Source organism: Triticum dicoccoides, chromosome 5B (genome assembly GCF_002162155.2).
Source record: "Triticum dicoccoides isolate Atlit2015 ecotype Zavitan chromosome 5B, WEW_v2.0, whole genome shotgun sequence".
NCBI classification, from domain to species: Eukaryota; Viridiplantae; Streptophyta; class Magnoliopsida; order Poales; family Poaceae; genus Triticum; species Triticum dicoccoides.
The window spans coordinates 707,622,281-707,636,729 of record NC_041389.1 but is presented as its reverse complement, the minus strand read 5'-3'; the positions used below and the strand labels follow the sequence as shown (position 1 = coordinate 707,636,729).

Here is a 14,449-nt window from a genome sequence, read left to right as displayed (position 1 = left end):
CGAATGCAGTGCAAATCTTCAAGGATTGCCACACCAGCAAGATGAAGGGCATGAGCACACCAGTTCAAGCCGCTGTTGTAAGTCCTTACTCCTCCCGCCATTGAACTGATTGGTACTGTGATGTGTTCATTTAACTACTTGGTTTGCAGCCATTGTCAGTTACTTTGTTCACTTTTATAAATAGGTGTCTTAACGTATCATTTCACCTTACATGGCCTGTTTGTTTTATATCTGTTTTCCCATGATATGAATGATGTCATACTATGTTCATCCTACTTTAAACCATGTCTCTTTATCCTTGGATGTCAACGAATGTGAGGAAATAGACAATACAGTAGGCATGCTACATGAACATATGTTCCAAAAGTGATTTTATTATGTAGTTGGCACTAAAATACATGCTAATGTATTACAGTAGTTCACCAAAATAAGTTATGTATAAACGTTTAACCTACTTTGTTTGTTTTTGTCTCATTAGTAACTTATCTGGTACACTAATCTACAAGTTCAAACTTTCAGGAAGCTCTGGAACAAATGATTGAACAGCCACAACCACCTGAAGGTGACAAGGCTACCATAGGCACAATGTCACCTCTTGCAGTGCGTTAGTATCTCTCCACTAACAGTGCAAAAAGCACCTTCCTGCATAATTTTGGGTTGGTTGTCAAGGTAACCTCGTCCAAATCGCCTACTGAAAAAATCTTCCTGCTAGACAGAGTGATATATCTGTGCTCCAGACACAAGTCCAATCCCTAATGGACGTCGTTTTGGAAACAAGAATAGTGGTTGACAAATGTCATCAAGATATGAATGGTTTTGAAACCAGACTATCAGACATTCGCTTCGTTGTTCAAGAGCAATGGCAGAAAAAGGTGAAGATCGTGCTGCTCCATCAGATTCTACAGCCTGAAACATTAGCACTCAGGTCAAATGATCTATGCTTCTATACATCTGATGGTGCTTTTATCTGGAAGGACTGTAAACTTTATGCCAATAGGCCTTTTGTTGTATGGTTGGAATTTATTTTGTTGTGATACAACATTTATGATGCTACCACAGGCTGCAGTAATTACGACACTATTTTTGTATAGTGTAGGTTTATCTTAGTAGTGTATTCGGCTGAAAGCTTCGTAGGAGCCCAACATGCCAATATTTGTCGGGCCCATTCCAGATGGGCTAAAAACGATTACGGGCTGAAATTGGCATGTAGCCCACTAAAAATATCTGGGCCTAAATCAGCACTAGCTTTCATATTTTTCTGGTAGGCCTTTGCCCATAGTGGGCCTTTAACAGGCCTAAACATAATTTGGGCCCTCAGTAAAAATAGGCCGTTTACAGGTGTAAATATCTCGAGCCCATAAAAAACATGGGCCTTTAATAGACCGAAAGTGGGATTGGGCCCTGATTGTGCCAAATAACCCACTGGTCTTAGCAGGCCGAAATGGTGGCCCATTTACGATCCGGATCTTTGACAGGCCGAAATTCAGACGGGCCGTAAATGCGCCGACCTAATACACAAGCCTTTAACAGGCCGGAACTTCAGTCGGGCTAGATTATCGTCATTTTTATATGGGTCGTTAATGGGCCCGATATGACGTTGGGCCACATATGGCCCATGGTTTTCGTCTGGCGTTAACAGGCCGAAAATGACAACGGGACGAAAGTGTCCCAGATCTATAGTGGGCCTCTAACAGGCCCAATGTCAGACATGGCCGAATATGACCCAAATCCTTCACGGTCGTTTATGGGCCGAAAGTTTTGATGGCCTCTAAAGGCCCGAATGAAGCAGGACCTTTAACAGGCCGGAAATACACCGGGCCGTAATTCGGCCCAATTACTTAGCAGACTGTTAACGGGCCAGAAGTGATCATGGGCCGCGTTGATGACAAGTTTATGACAGGTCGTTGACGGGCCGATTTTACAGAGAATGTTGGGCCTTTAGCTGGGCCGGCCCATTACGGTCTGCAAAATCTTGTGGGCCTTTAGCTGGGCTGGCCCATTGTGGTCCGCTAAATCTTGTGGGCCTTTAACTGGGCTGACCCATTATGGTCTGCAAAATCTTGTGGGCCTTTAGCTGGGCCGGTCCATTATGGTCCGCTAAATCTTATGGGCTTTCAGTTGGGCCGGCCCATTTAAACTTTATGTGCCAGTTTTGGGCCGGTCCACGTGTCAACATATCATAGGCCCATCTCGACCGTTGGATGAGTGACACCTGTGCCAACACGGAGCTGACGCGTGGATCCGTCATCCAATGAGAATTTTACACGTGGAAAATCGGCATTGGTCGTGGTTGTTAGCGGGTTATCAGATCCAAAAACCGGACCCGATAGGTTAACGGCGGTTAACGGCGTCCTGTTATGGTGGATGCCACATGTCGGTCACCCTTGACGAAAGCACTTCTATGACGCGCAATTTATCGTCATGGAAGTGGACACTTCCGTGATGATAATTTTGGTAATGTCATTGAACACTTCTACGACAGCACAGGTATGACTATCTTGATTCTATCATAAAATCGTCATGGATGTACAAGCATGACAAAAAACGCGACCTACTGTGACAAACACGTATCATCACGGAAGTGTATTTTTTGTACTGTAAGCCACCCACCGGGGGATTTGAACACATGTGTTTACGGGAAAACAATCATTAGATACTGCAAAAATCTTGTCTTTGATAAGCAAACTGAAGGATTCTTATTACAACTCGTCGATCTGAGTGGTTTAGGTAAAGAAACGACGGAGCGGCTCTGCATTCCACGAGCATGGCTCGTATTCTTTCTTGGCTACGTTGATACGCCCCGTTGTGGAGCACCTTGGTGATGATGAAGGGACCTTCCCAGGCCAGAGTAGGCTTGTGAGGTCGTTTCTGATGCACTCAGAGCACAAGGTCTCCTTCCTGGATTGCTCGACCTCTGACATTACGGGCATGGAATCGACGCAGGTCTTGTTGGTAGATGGTCGACCGGATCAGAGCCATCTCACGTTCCTCCTCCAGGAGATCAACCGCACCTTGGCGTGTCTGTTCTGCTTCAGCTTCTGAGAAGAGTTCCACTCGGGGAGCGTTGTGCAGCAAGTCACTCGGAAGCACAGCTTCAGCACCATACACCATGAAGAAAGGGGTTCGGTCAGTCGACCGGTTCGGAGTTGTTCTCAATCCCCATAATACGGATGGCAACTCAGTCACCCAGGCTCCAGCAGCGTGCTTGAGGTCGTGCATCAGTCGGGGTTTCAGCCCTTGAAGGATCAAACCATTCGCCCTTTCTGCTTGCCTAATCGACTGCGGGTGCGTAACAGATGCGTAGTCGACTCAAGTGCCTTGGGAAGCACAAAACACCCTGAACTCATCAGAATCAAAGTTGGAGCCGTTATCTGTGATAATGTTGTGAGGGACTGCATATCTGAATATCAACTCCTTGATGAAACTAATGGCAGTGCTTGAATCAAGGTTCTTGATAGGCTTGACTTTGATCCATTTGGTGAATTTGTTGACTGCCACGAGCAAATGAGAGAAACCACTTCTGCCGGTCTTGAAGGGTCCAACCATATCCAACCCCCAGACTGCGAACAATGAGTGGAATAGTCTTCAAAGCAGATGCAGGCTTGTGAGACATGTTGGAGTAGAACTGGCAGCCTGCGCACTTGTCGACTATATCTTTTGCCATCTCATTTGCACGCGGCCAATAGAATCCCGCTCGATATGCTTTGACCACGATGTTCCGAGAGGATGCATGGTGACCATAGGTCCCCCAGTGGATCTCATTTAAAATCATTAGACCTTCTTCTGGGGAGATGCAACGTTGAGCCACTCCTGTGATACTTTCCCTGTAAAGCTGCCCTCTTATCACGGTGAAAGCTTTGGATCGATGGACGATCTGGTGGGCCTCATCTTCATCTTCTGGGAGTTCTTGCCTGAGCAGGTACGCGATATATGGCACCGTCCAGTCGGGCGTGATCACTCAAACTTCCATGACCAAGTCGACTACAGCTGGGACTTCAATCTCAGTCGGATTGGTTGAACTTACCGGTTGCGGGGGCTCTTCCTTGAAGGGATCTTCTTGTATTGACAGGGTGTGGAGATGCTCCAAGAACATATTACTGGGGATAGGCTTCTGAGTGGAACCTATCTTCGCCAGATCGTCAGCAGCTTGATTTTTGATTCAGGGTATGTGGTGGAGCTCTAACCCCTCAAACTTCTTCTCTAGCTTTCTTACTTCATTACAATAACCAGTCATTGCTGGACGCCTGATGTCCCATTCCTTCATTACTTGATTGACCACTAAGCCTAGGTCGCCGTAGACCATAAAGCGTCGGACGCCGAGTGAAATGGCCATATGTAACCCATAGAACAGTGCCTCATACTCAGCTTCATTGTTTGAAGAATCAAAGTGAATCTGGAGGACATAGCTGAGCTTGTCACCTCTTGGGGATACCAAAACCACTCCTACACCAGAGCGATTTAACATCTTGGACCCATCAAAGAACCAATGCTCTGAGTGAATCTGAGTCGGTTACTGCTGTTCAATCCACTCTGTGAGGAAATCTGCTATTGCTTGGGACTTGATGGCTTTCTTTGCCTCAAACTTGATATCCAACGGAAGGAGTTCAATCGCCCACTTTGCCACTCGACCAGTTGCATCCCTATTGTTCAGAATTTCTGATAATGGAGCATTGCCAATGACTGAAACCGAGTGTCTGAGAAGTAGTGTGCAACTTTCTTCGTGGTCAAGTAAATTCCATAAACAAGCTTCTGATAATGAGGATATCTCTGCTTGGACGGAGTCAAGACTTCAGAAATATAATACACAGGGCGCTGAACTTTGTAGGCTTTGCCTTATTCTTCCCGCTCGACCGTGAGCACTATGCTGACAACTTTTCCAGTGGCTAGGATGTAAAGCAGTAAAGGCTCTTTGCTAATTGGAGTGGCAAGCACGGCCGGGTGGAAAGCAGAGCTTTGAGCTCTTCAAACGTTGTTTCAGCTTCATCATTCCACTTGAACTTGTCAGACTTCTTCATCAATCAGTAAAGAGGTAATGCCTTTTCACCAAGGTGCGAGAAGAATCCACTCAATGCAGCCAAACAACCAGTAAGCTTCTGAACATCGTGTACACGCACAGCGCGTTTCATTCAGAGGATTGTGCCAACCTTCTCTGGGTTTGCGTCGATTCCTCGTTCGGAAATGAGGAAACCGAGTAACTTTCCACCTAGGACTCCGAATGTGCACTTTGACGGATTGAACTTGATATCATATATTCTTAAGTTGGCAAAGGTTTGAGCGAGGTTTGTCGGTAGGTCGGAACCTTTGCGTGACTTGACCATGATGTCATCCATGTATGCTTCCACATTCCGACTGATTTGAGTGAGCAGGCACTTCTGAATCATGCGCATGAATGTGGCACCAGCATTCTTGAGGCCAAAGGGCATAATAACATAGCAAAAACACCCGAATGGGGTGATGAAAGCTGTTTTTATTTTGTCGGGTCCATACAGTCGGATCTGATGGTACCCGGAATAAGCATCCAAAAAGGACAAGCGCTCACACCCCACAGTTGACTCGACTATCTGGTCGATGCGGCGCAGAGGAAAATAATCTTTCGGGCAGGACCGATTGATATGCTTGAAATCAATACACATTTGAAGTGACTTATCTTTCTTGGGGACCATAACAACATTGGCGAGACACTCAGAGTGCTATATCTCGCGGATGAACTCCGCTGCCAGAAGCCAAACCACCTCCTCGCCAATTGCCTTCCTCTTCTCCGCGGCGGACCGACGGAGATGCTTTTTAATGAATTTTGCTTTTGGGTCGACTCGCAAAAGGTGCTCAGCCAGTCCCCTGGGTACACCTGACATGCCTGATGGTTTCCATGTGAAGATGTCTCAGTTCTCACAGAGGAATTGGATGAGCGCTTCTTCCTATTTGCCGTCGAGTGTTGTTGACATATGAGTCGGAGCAACATTGGGATCGGTCGGGTGAATGTGAACTAGTTTTGTTTCACCAGACGACTGAAATGCAGATTCTGAAGCAGGCCTCTTGGCACGCAATAAATCACTTGGATCCGCATTCTTCTGGTATTCTTGCATTTCTGCTGCTGCCATCTGTTCATCGGCGATCTTTGAGCCCTTTTGGAGGCAATTTGCACTCTGCCGATTTCCAGTGACTGTGATCACGCCTTTGGGGCCAGGCATCTTCAACTTGAGGTACACGTAACACGGTCGAGCCATGAAACGAGCATAAGCAGGTCTGCCTAGAATAGCATGATAGGCACTATCAAAATCCACCACCTCAAACGTCGACTTTTCCTTGCGGTAATTCTTTGAATCATCGAAAACCACATCAAGAGTGACCTGACCGAGTGAATCGGCTTTCTTTCCTGGGATGACACCATGGAATATCATGTTGCTCTCGCTGAGCTTGGACATCGGAATGCCCATCCCTCAGAGGTCCTCAGCATACAGTATATTCAAACCATTGCCACCGTCCATCAAAACCTTGGTCAGTCGAGTGTCCCCAACAACTGGGTCGACCACCAACGCTTGCCGTCCAGGGGTAGCAACATGCGCTGGATGGTCGGACTGGTCAAATGTAATGGGTTTTTTTGACCACTTCAAATACGTCGTCATTGCCAGAGCAACCATGTTTACTTCTCTGTTGATAACTTTCAGTCGACTTTTGCTCTCGAGGTCAGCAAAAATCACCAAAGTGGCATTGACGTTGGGGTAACCACCATCTTCCTCTTTGTCCTCCTCCTTATCAGACTCTTTTTCCTTTTCACTGGCTGGCCCTCTCGAAAACTCTGAATCAGGAGTCGACACTGTCGAGTGGTATGCTTGGGAAGAATCAAGTTTCCCTCTTCATCTTTTTTGGTGTGTATATGACACGGTAAATCAAGCACATCATTTCCCGCTTGATCTTTCACTTTCTTGGGGGTCCAAGGCCCTTTAGGCTTCCCCTTGAACTCCCTTTGATTCAAAATTGCTGCCTCGGCAGGGCCTGCAGGCTCAGCTTTGCGTTTCTGCTTTCAAATGGAGTTTCATCCTCCGGTGTCCGGGGCCACTGATTTGTTCTTGCCACTCCGGAGTCGGTCTTCTTCTTCATCGTTAGCATACCGAATGGCTATCTCCATCATCCGAGTCATAGACATGTCCCCGGTCCGATCGAACTTCAAGTTGAGCTCTCTGTACCGGACGCCTTCTTTAAAGGCGCAAATTGCTTGGTGCTCTGATACATTCCCCACTGTATGATGAAGGGTAGTCCATCTCTAGATATAATCTCTCAAAGTCTCATTTTGCTTCTGAACACAATGCTGCAATTCTGCCAAACCAGCGGGTCGCTTGCAGGTGCCCTCGAATGTTTTGGTAAATACTCGGACCAACTCTTCCCAATTGAAAATTCTCCCAAGGGCCAACTGATTCAACCAAGCTCTGGCAGAACCCTCAAGCATCAAAGAGAGGTATTTCATGGCCACCTCATCATTACCACCAGCAATGTGCATGGCCACTCGGTAATCCTCCAACCAAGTGTCGGGCTTTGACCCTCCGGTGAACTTGCTTACGCCCGTCGCTAACCTGAAGTTGTGAGGGATCTCAACGGCTCGGATGGCTCTTCAGAAGCACTCGGGGCCGGAAACGTGCACTCTGCTTCCACTGGGTCGATCTCTATCCAGCCCTTCTCTGTATGCTCTATTCCTGTCGACCAAACCTTGCACAAGGACTGACCTTGCATCAAACCCAGGCTCCCTTGGGTCGACTAGAACTCTGCGATCATTGCCATACGGGCGCCTGTCGTCATACCGCCAGGGCGCATATGACCCGCCCCTCAGAGGGGGCAAAGGAACTCGACGGTGGTTGTCACGGGCATACTCACGATCAAATTCTCCATGGGCTCTTCCTAGGTGCCGATCTCCATGGTGATCATGATCTTCACGTCGCAAAGGCGACCCAGGACTGTCTGCCGACTGAACTGTGTCTGCCCTCACTGACCTTCTATGGACCCTGTTGCATGACTGAGCAACAGCTGAATTTTGCTCTTCTGCCGCCCGGATCAATGCTCGGATCTGCTCCAAGCCTCTTCCAGCCTCTGAACGGGACGGTTGAATAGATTCTGCTATACGGACAATAGTTGTAAGATTCTGGATCAGAATGCGGTATACCTGGGGTTCAGGCGGAAACAATTGTCGTTGTCGTCGACTGGATTCGGGGATCAGTCGACGGGCGCGTTCGTCGAGAGTATGTTGGAGGTTTTCCAAACGCGCGCGCTCGGCCCACGTGGACAGGCACGCAGCCTCCAAGGCCCGAGCCTCGGCAGTCTCCCCCTCACTAGGGGTCTGGAGCGCCTCCATGTTGCGGCGGTGCAACTCTTCCCTCTGCTGCGAATTGAGAGGTTGGCGCTCGTACTCATCATGATCATACGACGGGCCATCACCGTCGCCGTTGCCGCCGTTGCGCGAAACCGGGGTGGGCTACGACGAGAGTCGACCATGAGAACTTCTGCCGCGGAGTCGCTGCTCCCGCGCTCGAAAAGACTATCTGCGGAGCCAGTCGACGGGTCGAATGGTTCGTAGAGAAATTCATCGGGCTCGATCGCCGCCACTTGTCGGTTGGCCGACTGGCGGGCCACCGCATGCTTTACCCACCGCTGGAGCCGCGACCGACCGGATCGCTTGCGGCGGCGGAGTGTGTGGATGACGCGGGAGCCGACCGATACGGGGTCGACGGCTGCTATAAAGAGTTATTAATGATCTTTAAGACTACTGAGTGAACGCCTGACCGTTGCAATCCTGAGTGATTAGATCTTCTGTACTTCGAGTGGTTTCTTGTATGGTCGAGTGACTTCATCTTGGTCGAATGGAATTGGGGGTATCCGAGTGAGGTAATTGGTCGAGTGGATTGCACTCCATGGTTACTTTAGTCGGTATCTCTTGTTATACTTTGAATGTCCTTATTCTAGGATAATGACCATTGGTAAGGCGTATAGTCAGGCCTATGACCCTACCCTAGGTCTATGATATCGTCAGTTATCTTTCATGACACACAAAGATTTTATTTCTCCAATCAATATGTGCCGCGTGCAAGCCGCTCCTGCCCAAGCAGCCCAACCCATTCGCTAGCTCTAGTTTTCTTTTGTCGTACCTGTGCCGACGTGGATTGTGCCAGAGAGCGCCCAGCTCGCGTAGCTTAATGTATTAAAGACACACAAAGTTTTTATTTCTCCAATCAATATGTGCCGCGTGCAAGCCGCTCCTGCACACCCGTTCGCTAGCTCGAGTTTTGTTTCTGTCATACCTGTGCTGACGTGGATTGTGCCAGAGAGTGCCCAGCTCGCGTAGCTTAATGTGTTGGATCGCACGACCTCATCCAAACCGACTCAAACAAGAAAATCTACACAAACCAACCTGTAGTTGAGATGGTTAGGTGGACAGTGGTATCCCCAACCCACCAGGGTTCAAATCCTGGTGCTCGCATTATTTCTGGATTTGGCTCAGTCTCTTGGAGGTGCTCATAGGGGTAAGGTGTGTGTGTGCGTTCATAGGGGTGAGTGTATGCGCGTGTATATGAGCGTTTGTGTCTGTACTGATGCTAAAAAAAATCTACACGGACTCTCTCTCTTATCTTAACTAATTTAAATATCTGGCAAGCTGATCATAAGATGCCGAAGCAAACTACTACTCTCTCCGTCCCATAATATAAAAACGTTTTTGACACTAGATTTAAACACTTGACTAAACGTGCAATTAGTACAGAACCTACAAATAAAAAGAGCACACACTACGTTGAATCCGCGTTCAATTTAATTTCAGTTGAATTTTGTCCACTGTAAAAAAATTGCATGGTGTCTTGAACGTCGGCTTCACTTCCTTCGCTGGTATGATCTGAACTTCGTCGGTCGCACAAGTGTCATCTTTAATAATTGCATGTATGCTTTTCGTCCGATGCGGCTTCATTTCCTTCGCCAGTATGATCTGAACTTCGTCGGTCACATGAGTGTCGTCTTCAATAATTGCATGTATACTTTTCGCCCGACGCCTAGCTGGTATGACATATATCTCCTTTTGTGCATGGCCACCTTCAAAATGTCCGTTGCCAACTTACCAGACACGTCACATCATGAGATCTACCAAGTGGTTATCGTGTCTGGTGCTAAACGTTGAGGTTCACAGTTTGAGTCTCCTAAACGCTCTTTTTTTTCAATTGGACGGGTTGGGAATAGGAGCTCGCCTTTTAGAGGTTCATGTCCGAGTTTCTTCTCTAGTTTTATCTTTTCCCAAAAAGTGTTCATGAATTTTTTGAAAAAAACAACATTTTAGAAAGTTGTTCCCATAATTTAAAAAATGTTCCCAATTTTGAGAAAGAATCTCAAAGTTCCAAACAATCTTTGTATTGTCAAGAACTGTTCTTGTCGTAAAAAAATATTCATGTTTTGTAGGAAATAATTTTTTTTTAAAAAAAGTTGAGTTTTAAAAAATTTCCTCGTTTAAACAAATGGTTTACAGAATTGTCAATAAATGTTTGCGGTTTTTCAAATAATGTTTGCGTTTGTTCAAAAGATGTTTCATCGCCAATGGGCGGTCCCAGGGGCGTGCATGTGGGAAGCACGGACTCTTTGAGGCAACACGCATCGTATAGGAGGTCCCGTTGACCGGCTCTTATATTTCTAGTATGTGTATCTCTAATTCTCTACACAACAAATTATAAAGTGATTTCAATGCATGCATAACCGAGATGGAATTCACAAAGCGTAGGAGGGGCATGTGCCACCAGCCAATTGGATGATGAGAACATGGAGTGCATGCATCAGTCCTCCAATACTACTACCGCTATATCAGTGGTGAGAACATGGAGTACATGCATCAGTCATCCAATACTACCGCTAATATATCAGTGGCTAATCTTGCTCTTCGCTTTAACCACCAAGATGATCCATGGGTCCCTAACCAGGACCAACTGATGGAACTCACATGTGTAGTAAGATGGAGTCCATAAAGTCATTGACCTGGATTTATTAGAACATCGTGAATACCTTATTAAAGACACTTCCAAAATTCTAGTAAGACAATACTTATGTGCCGCAAAATTAAGAACGACGATGTTAATATAGTTATAGTTCCTTTCGTACGCTCAAGTTGATTAGGTGAAGTGTGTCCACGAGCTGACATTTGTAGGTAGGCTTAGTTGGCGCCAAAGAAGAAATAAATTAGCAAAACCACCTGGGCCATGTCCAGTAAGTCAAATGTGATATTCAGGAGCAACCGGGTCCCAATTTCTGAAGCCGGGAGAGGTCAGGTGATATTCAGGACCACCACACGTCCGCCATGGACAGCCATAGTGCTTTCGCCAACGGACACCTACAAAAAGCGTAGAAATTGTACAAGGTGAGAAGTGTCGTTCAGAAAGGCCACCATGAAAACTAATTTTTGGAAAGCAATATGTGTATGAAGAGAAATACAATTTCTGTTACGTTTAAAAAGAGAGAGTTTTTTTAAAGATACTGAATTCAAATTGAAGACCCCGCAAAAAAAAACGAATTGAAGAGAGACTACTCAACATATGCATAAGGGGCAGAGTATACCACCGCCAGGTTGGGTGGTGAGAAGATGGAGTGCATGCATAAGTCATTGAATACCGCAGCTAATTAATCTTAGTAGCTAAGTCATTGACTTGGATTTATTAGTAGCCAAATTTGAATGTTAGGTTCTTGCGTGCCAGCTAAGTAATTCCTCAACAGGGAAATGAAGTGCAACAAGTAATTCACCAACGGCATAATTTTCAACCAGTCGACAAAAGAAGAGGAATCAAAATTAAACGAAAGATCAAAGTTGGGCGAAAATGGCAACTGATTTTCAACCAGCAATTATCGAGACACCGAAGAAACCCACGGCTGTATCCATCAACCCATGCATACACAAAAATGCTAGACATACAAGATCGTACAGTGCCATGCCATTGCCACTCCACTTTATAAACCCCCTACGGCTACGGCTACGGATTCATCGATCGGCAATGGCGATCTCACTGCTCGTCCAGCTGCCCCAGCCGTGGCACTTCCTCCTCCTCCTAGCCGGCCTCCTCCTTGCCGTTGTCTCCTACCTGCTGGTGACGAGGCGCGACCCTGAGGAAAGAGGACTGAGGCTGCCGCCGGGTCCGTCGGGGGTGCCTGTGCTCGGCAACCTGCACCAGCTAGGCCCGCTGCCGCACCGAAGCCTGCGCGACCTGGCCGGGCGGCACGGCCCCGTCATGCTCCTCCGCCTCGGCGCGGCGCGAGCGGTGGTGGTTTCCTCCGCGTCGGCGGCGCGCGACGTGATGAGGGCCCACGACGCCGACTGCTGCAGCCGGCCCGCATCGCCAGGACCCGCCCGCCTCTCCTACGGCCGCAAGAGCGTCGCCTTCTCGCCCTACGGCGCCTACTGGCGCGACATGCGCAGGCTCCTCGCCGCCGAGCTCGTCGGAGCGCGCGGCGTCAGCGCCGCCTGGGCCGCGCGGCGGGAGCAGGTGGACAGGCTCATGTCCGCCCTGCGCAACGCGGTGGTACCGGTGGCGTTGGACGAGCACGTGTTCCGCGTCGCCGACGGCATCATCGGCACGGTGGCGTACGGGAGCGTGTACGGCGCGGAGGCGTTCGCGCGCAAGTACGAGCGGTTCCAGCACGTGCTGTTCGAGGCCACGGACATGTCGGCAAGCTTCTCGGCCGAGGACTTCTTCCCCAACGCCGCCGGCCGCCTCGTAGACCGGCTCGTCGGCGTCGTCGCGCGGCGGGAGAGGATCTTTAGAGACCTGGACGGCTTCTTCGAGGAGATGCTGGAGCATCATCAGGACCCCGCGCGCCCCAAGCCGGAGAGCGGCAGCGGCGACCTCGTAGACGCCCTCGTCGGCCTCTGCGAGAAGCATGGCTTCGCGACGGAGCACGTCAAGGCCGTCCTCGTGGACGCGTTCCTCGGCGGCATCGACACGAGCTCCGTGACGATCCTGTGGGCGATGTCGGAGCTCATGAGGAAGCCGCGTGCGCTGAAGACGGCGCAGGAGGAGATCAGGGCCGCGGTCGGCGGCAACGGCAACGGCAACAGGGTGCAGCCAGACGACCTGCCGAAGCTGGCGTACCTTAAGATGGTGGTCAAGGAGACTCTACGGCTGCACCCGCCGGCGACGCTGCTGCTGCCGCGGGAGACGCTGCGGCGGGTGGAGATCGGCGGCTACGAGGTGCCGGCGGGAACGCGGGTGCTGGTGAACGCGTGGGCGGTCGGGAGGGAGCCGGCGAGCTGGGGGCCGGACGCGGAGGAGTTCGAGCCGGAGAGGTTCGAGGCGGGCGGGAGGCACGGCAAGGTGGACTTCCGCGGGGCGCACATGGAGCTGGTGCCGTTCGGCGCCGGGCGGCGGATCTGCCCGGGGCTGGCCATGGGCGTGGCGAACGTGGAGTACACTCTGGCCAACATGCTGTGCGGCTTCGAGTGGGCGGTGCCGGAGGGGGAGGAGGTGAGCATGGAGGAGGCCGGCGCGCTGAACTTCCACCGCAAGACACCGCTGGTGCTCGTGCCCACCCCATACGCACCGCCGGCGTGTGAGTGCTAGCTGGTAAATATGTCTTGAGTAAATTAGTTGAACAAATGGAGAAAGGTTGATTGATATTGGCATATGTACAAGAGAGAATTCCTTATTTGGCCCTTTCTTAAAGTTTGATTCACTTTTTGGCCCTAAAAAGTATTTTCTTTCTTTTTTGACACTCAAACTTTGTTTTGTTCCCTATATAACACTTCCGTCAGTTTTGCCTAGCAACGGTGTTAAGTCTGACCTAAAAAGACAGTTTTACCCCTAGTGCAGTATGTGATCAGATTATTTACATGCAAACACAGAGGTAACTTTTTTAAATACACATTGAACATTTTCCTTATACAGAGTGAACATTTTCTTTATACAGATTGAACATTTTCCTAATACAGATTTAAAATTTTCAGGTATATGGTGAACATTTTCTCCGACGGATCTCACGGTATTCAATCGGTGGTTGTCTTTGATGGATCTGCTTGGACCTGGTCTTTGTTCCTGTATCTTCAGGTTGGATCCTTTCGATCCGCCTTTCTTCATCAACGGTGGTTGCTATTCTGGTGTGTTGGTCCTATAGGGCCTTAGCACGAGGAGTTCTCGACTGTGTACTACAACAAGTTGTGTCCGACTCTGGCGAGGGAGAGGCGATAACGGCAGCGTGCCTTCAACTCGCTTCAGTGCTTGTAGTCATCCCTAGGTGGTCTACGGATCTCGACGTAACTTCTATTATTTCTAGGGTTCGTTGCACTGTCATGATTGAAGATGAAAAGATCGAAAGTTCCCGTGAAAAAAACTTTCATGAATTTGGGGAAATTGTTCAAAAAGTTTATTTAAAAACTATTTTATAAATGTTTCTCACTGTGATGGTGGGGTTGTGGTTTAGAAGCTAGCCCAGATCTAGTTCTCCCCGACTT

The 14,449-nt window shown here is 48.8% G+C and overlaps 1 protein-coding gene across 2 annotated transcripts; it reads left to right on the top strand.

Moving 5' to 3' along the window:
- Window positions 1-11,966: 11,966 nt before the first annotated feature.
- On the top strand, window positions 11,967-14,340 carry LOC119306780 (4-hydroxyphenylacetaldehyde oxime monooxygenase-like). 2 transcript variants are annotated; one of them, XM_037582911.1, is made up of 2 exons: window positions 11,967-13,551; window positions 13,946-14,340. In XM_037582911.1, the coding sequence occupies exons 1-2, from the start codon at window positions 12,000-12,002 to the stop codon at window positions 13,954-13,956; spliced, it is 1,563 nt and encodes a 520-aa protein (XP_037438808.1). In that variant the 5' UTR covers window positions 11,967-11,999; the 3' UTR covers window positions 13,957-14,340. The 2 variants fall into 2 exon arrangements, with proteins under 2 accessions (XP_037438808.1, XP_037438807.1); XM_037582910.1 differs by having other exon boundaries at window positions 11,967-13,565.
- Window positions 14,341-14,449: the final 109 nt, after the last annotated feature.

Coding starts and splice junctions, on each gene's coding strand:
- LOC119306780 (XM_037582911.1), top strand. CDS start 12,000: ATGGCGATCTCACTGCTCGTCCAGCTGCCCCAGCCGTGGCACTTCCTC.